Source organism: Carassius auratus, chromosome 28 (assembly GCF_003368295.1).
Source record: "Carassius auratus strain Wakin chromosome 28, ASM336829v1, whole genome shotgun sequence".
NCBI classification, from domain to species: domain Eukaryota; kingdom Metazoa; phylum Chordata; class Actinopteri; order Cypriniformes; family Cyprinidae; genus Carassius; species Carassius auratus.
The window spans coordinates 25152249-25158248 of record NC_039270.1 but is presented as its reverse complement, the minus strand read 5'-3'; the positions used below and the strand labels follow the sequence as shown (position 1 = coordinate 25158248).

Genomic DNA, 6000 nt, shown 5'->3' with positions numbered 1-6000 from the left:
GTCTGTACTGTATATATGTGTATATATATGTATATATATATATATATATATATATATATATATATATATATATATATATATATACATATATATATACATATATATATACATATATACATATATATATATATATACATATATACATATATACATATATATATATATACATATATATATATATATACACATATATATATATACACACATATATATATACACATATATATATACACACATATATACAGTACAGACCAAAAGATGATTGGGTAATCGCGGCAGCTACATTAGTTTTTCTGATTAATTGTTTTGCTCTATGAGAAAGACAAGGTAACAAAATATTCGGGGCTTATGCCCCCTTAGCCCAGCCCTAGCGCTGCCCCTGGAATGCGTTTTTTTGATTGCCTGCTAGCGGATCATTAGGGGCCGTTCACATCACGTCTTGTGGGCGCGCAAGTTCGTTATTTCCTATGGCAAGCCAAAAGGGTCAGAATTACGCCTAGATTAAACGCGTTTGCATACAAAACGCCGTTTTTTACGGCGTTTAAAACGGTATTAGCGCCGTAAAATACGCCGTCCTTATAACAGACGCCGTAAAAAACGCGCGTAAACCGTAAAAAACGCCGTAAAAAACGGCGTTTTAGTGTTTGCAAAAAGCGCCGCTTTTAACGCCGTCAGCTTGCCACAGGACGCCGTAAAAAACGCCGTTCGGAATGTGCAAAAGCGCGCGTTGTTTACGGCGTTTTCCTTGTAGTATAATGAGCCACGCCCACTGATTTCAGTAACCAATAAGTTTGAACTGTTCTCATCCAATCAATGATGACCTGACTCAGACCAGACTAGTTTACATCCGAGTTCGATTGTTATTTTAATCATTCGGTTGGTTGGTTGGTTGGTTGATTGACATCAAGATGGACAGGAGAATCTTTATTTTGCGTTGTCAGCAGACGCTGAACAATTGCACTCGACAGCTGACAGAAGATTCTGGTGTACTACAATCAACTTTAGTGAGGTAAGGATTGCTTCGTTTCAGATTATATAAAACACGGGCGTTGTCCTGCAACCATTTTTCCCCAACCGCAATTAAACACACCTGATTCAGCTAATCAAGCCCTCAACAGCATACTGGAAACTTCTAGTCCGGTGTATTGCAAGTTGAGCTATACTCTGCAGGACAGTGATCTTCTAGGACTGAGTTAAGACACCCCTGTTTCTGAACCTTGGATTTGTGTGCTGTCTTTAGCCCATTAAGTTGAATGTTCTTATTCTATTCTTATTTATTATCACTTCTATTATATTGCTGAACATTTTGCATCCTGAAAATTCAGTACTTATAAGTGGCTTTTTTTTTAAAGGCTAGAAACAATGCAGAGAAGCATTGAATGGGCGAGAGGAAGGCTGATCACTGCACCAGAAGCAGACGAGTTACTCCAGGATCTCAATGAATATATAGCAGAGGTACAAGAGCATAGGCAGCATGGACAACAAGGTAAGTAATTTCTAAACTGTATATCTGTAATATTTTGAACTTTTTACAATTCTGGCTGTCTACCTATCTGTTTTTCTAAAATCCCTATCTCTATCATTTCTAAACTAACTAATTGTCTATCTATAATTTCTAAATTATCAGTCTATTTATTTTCTAAACTATCATCTTTTATATCTATCAGTCTATCTTTTCTAAACTATCCAAATAGTTTTCTAAAATAACCATTTTCTTAAACTATCCATCCATCTATCTTTTCTAAACTCTCCATCTATTGTTTCTAAACTTGTCTAAAATAACTCTTTTTCTCTAAACCATCTTTTCTTAGCTATTTGTCTTCTGTCTAAACCCTCTAGCTACAGCTTTCAAACTGTCTGTCTAGCAGGTTCTAAGTATAAAAGATCCCATATTAACTTTTAGTGAAGATTAATTGAAATGGTGAACAGAATTTATTACATTAGCCATTCTGATGAGATTGTCATTGATGAGATTGTCTCATCACTTTAAAAATCTTAGTACATTTAAAATCCTTTTTTTCTTTTTGCCTAATATTGTATAAACTATTGTGGCCTAAAACGGATCATAGAGTTACAATAATTTATTGTTGCAGCCAGTTCCAGTTATCAGGCTCCACTTACCTGTAGTGGTGATCGAGGTGCACCCCATTACAGCATCACCAGAGAGCAACTTTCCTTTCTGAGGACGTGTGGTTTTAGTCTTCCTTCAATAGCAGAGATTCTGCAAGTGTCTCTGGCTACCATCAAACGCCGCATGAAGTAAGTTTGGTTTTAGAATGAGCTTTTTATGACTTGTCATGCATGAAAAGAGCATTTAGAATGAATTGTTCAAAATTAGTTTAAGCAATAATACTTATGTTTTCATGTTTGTTCCAGGAGGTTCCATTTGAATCGCTCTCTGACGTATTCTGAAATAACCGATGTAGACCTCGATGCAATGATCACAGACATTGTGGATGGAAATGACCAGCTGGGATCGGAGGCTGTCAGGGCACAGTTACGGGCAGGTGGAATTCGTGTACAAAGACACAGAGTACGCAGGAGCTTGGTTCGAATTAACCCAAGGGCAGCAGCACTACGGGCCATGTCACAAAGACCACACAGAAGGTTGTACAGTGTTGCTGGTCCAAACTCCCTGTGGCACCTAGATGGCAACCACAAATTGATAAGGTAGATATCGTTTTCCTCTGCATTGCAAACCATTTTTTTTTACTTGGTTTAATTCACGTGGTAACAACCCTATTATGTCTAATTGAATCGGATGAAATTTAAGAACAAAATGGAAAATATTATTTGTTAAGGTACCAGCACAATAACACACTCCGCAAGATATCCTCTAATTATCATTAACAATAAAACCACAGAAAGTATTGATGTAATTTTGTCAATATTGCACACCCCTAGTTTTTATCCTTTCAAAGAGATTTTTAACTAAATAAGATGGTGTATGATTGAACGGATGAACCTGTCATAGTTTGTCACTGGCAAAAGGGATACATTAACCTCATGATTCTGCCCCTTCTAAGGCTAAGGAAAAGCATTGCAGTGGCAATGACAGGGTTTTGTGAGTACTGCATAAACTAAAAAGTTTCTGGAAAAAAAAACTCATGCTTGGATTTGGCTGGTTTTGCAGCAAAAGACAATCAAATGTTAAAGGGATTGTCCACTCAAATGAAATTCGTCACATTTACTCACCCTTAATTTGTTCAACACTTGTATGACTTTCTTTCTTTGAACACAAAATAATACACTAAAAAGAATGCTGGTAGCCATTGACTTCCATAGTATAAAAACAAAAATACAATGAACTTTGAAGGTTAACTTGTTTGTCTTTTTATTTATATATAACCATTTTTCTCTTATGTTTTAGATGGAGAATTGTCATTCACGGTGGTATAGATGGCTACAGTCGTCTCATAGTCTTTCTCCGTGCCTCAAACAACAACCGCAGCAGCACTGTAATGAGTTACTTTTTGAATGCTGTGGCCAGGTACGGAGTGCCTTCTAGGGTCAGAACAGACCATGGAGGAGAAAACCAAGATGTCTGTGTGATGATGAACATTTTCAGGGGCTCAGAGAGAGGCAGCGCAATAAGAGGCAGGAGCGTTCACAACCAAAGAATTGAGAGGCTCTGGGGTGACATGTGGCGGGGATTGACTAATGTATATTACAATCTCTTCCACTTCCTGGAGGCTGAAAGTATCTTGGACATAGACAATGAAATGCACATATGGGCTCTTCACTTTGTCTATGTGCCGAGGATCAACAGGCGTTTATCAGCCTTTACTCAACAGTGGAACAACCATGGGCTGAGAACAGAACAACACCAGACACCCATGCAGATATTTGTTCGAGGCTGCCTGGAACAACAAGGACAGCGAACCACTGCAATGGAAGAGATCTTTGGCAGAACAGCTGGGCCAGCAAATTAACCTGTTCTTCAGGCACCGGCAGCAGAATCAAGTTCGCAGGAGGCACCAGTGTTTGACTGGCCAGAGTGAGTAGCTGTTCCTCAAAGTGACTTCACATTGGAGAGTGCTGCCTTAGAGCAACTTGTTGCACAAATTAATCCACTTGGTGGTTCAAGGGGACAACTCGGAGTGGATGTCCTTCGAAATGTTTTGTCTCTTTTGACATCTCTGAATCCCCAACATTAAAGAAAAATAAATGGTTATTTCTGTAATCGCAGATTATGGTCACCACTGACTAATTATATGGACACTGAATTTTTGGTAAGCCAACCACTGAAGTTTGTTGTGGGTGTGGATAGATCCACTTGAAGTTATATTTTGAGTAGCTGTTACAATATATAAGTATGGTTAAAGGGTTAGCTCACCCAAAAATGAAATTTGTCACTAGTTACTCACCCTCATGTTGCTCCAAACCTGTAAGACCTTTGTTTGTCCTCAGAACACAAATTAAGACATTTTTGGTAAAATCCAAGGATGATCCACATAAGCAGCAATGGTACTGCATCTTTTGAGGTCCAGAAGGGTATTAAAAGACATTGATAGTGTTTCAACATTAATATTATAAAGTGACGTGAATAGTTTTGGTGCGCAAAAACAAAACAACTTTTTCAACTATCTAGTGAAGGACGATCTCTGAACAATAATTCACGAAGCTTAGATTCTTTATGAATCTTGTTTCGAATTCTTGTTTTTACTCTCATGTTTCATCTAAAATGTCTATCATTTGTGTTCTGAGGCCTAATGAAAGTCTTACAGGTTTGGTACATTATGAGGGTGAGTAATTAATGACAGAAATTTCATTTTTGGGTAAACTTACCCTTTAAGATTGTGTGAAATTTTAAAATAAACATCACAAATAGCACGGTCACCATTTGGAACTTGAAAATAAAAGTTTCTATTTCCCACATTAAGTGTCCTCTGATTTACTTGTACATCACCAGAAAATGTTTACCGGAATTGTCATTTAAAAATGTAAAAAGTTTTTAGGATTTTAAAAAATTGTTTTTAATATTTCATAATAACATCCATTTTATATAAAATACTAAAGGTATACTTGAGTTATTAAAGCCATTTAAAACCAACATTCCTCTCATCTTCTGTAGTTCTTGCATTCCTTGGTGCAGGGGCTGGGTAGGTGGGTTTAAACACCTCTATTTCATTTGTCAATCACATTAAATACTCAGTGACTTGTAAACAAAGATATGAACAGTAACACTACTTAAAGGTATAGTTTTTCAAAAAATGAAAATTCTTTCATTTACTCTCAACCCTCATGAAATTCCTTTGTTCTGCTGAACACAACACATTTGAAGATGTCAGAAAACAAAATAAACAGATCTTATTCCCCCATAGTACTTATGTTAACTACTATGGCAGTCAGTGCGGGATGAGATCTGTTTGTTAACTGACATTCTTTCAAATGTCTTGTGTTGAGCAGAACAAAGGAATTTTATACAGGTTTATAAAAACCTGTATAGAAGGGTTTAGAATAAATGATGTGAGAATTTTTCATTTTTGGGTGAACCATCCCTTTAATCATTCAGAAATATTGAATATGACAAAATTAGGGCAGGGGTGTCCAAACTCTGTCCTGGATGGCCACTGTTCTGCAGAGTTTACCTCCAGCTTACCACAACATAACTACCTGGAAATTTCCTGTAGGTCTAAAAACCTTGAATAGTTGGATCAGGTGTGTTTAATTGGGGTTGGAGCTAAACTCTCAGGACAGTGTCCCTCCAAGAGCAGGATTGGACAGCCCTGGCTTAGTGACTTTAAAAGTTTTAGAACACTTAACCTACAACTTCCCAAAGCCAAGAGATCCTTTTAGAGCAAGGAACAATAATTCTTTAAATTCCTATTCTTCTGACACTCCTTTGGGACGAAAGAGGTCCAGGTGGATGCATAAGGGAGTCTAGAAGACTGTGTTCTCGAGTCTGTCGCATGCAAACTCCAGGATAGCGATTTTATTTTTTCATCAGTTTAAATTAGTTTGAATTTGTGTATATTACATAGCTACTATTTTGGATTT

The 6000-nt window shown here is 37.1% G+C and overlaps 1 protein-coding gene across 1 annotated transcript; it reads left to right on the top strand.

Annotated features, from left to right (window-relative positions):
• Window positions 1-476: 476 nt before the first annotated feature.
• On the top strand, window positions 477-4878 carry LOC113047304 (uncharacterized). The gene is made up of 5 exons (XM_026208662.1): window positions 477-1009; window positions 1353-1486; window positions 2094-2259; window positions 2377-2670; window positions 3371-4878. The coding sequence occupies exons 1-5, from the start codon at window positions 909-911 to the stop codon at window positions 3930-3932; spliced, it is 1257 nt and encodes a 418-aa protein (XP_026064447.1). The 5' UTR covers window positions 477-908; the 3' UTR covers window positions 3933-4878.
• Window positions 4879-6000: the final 1122 nt, after the last annotated feature.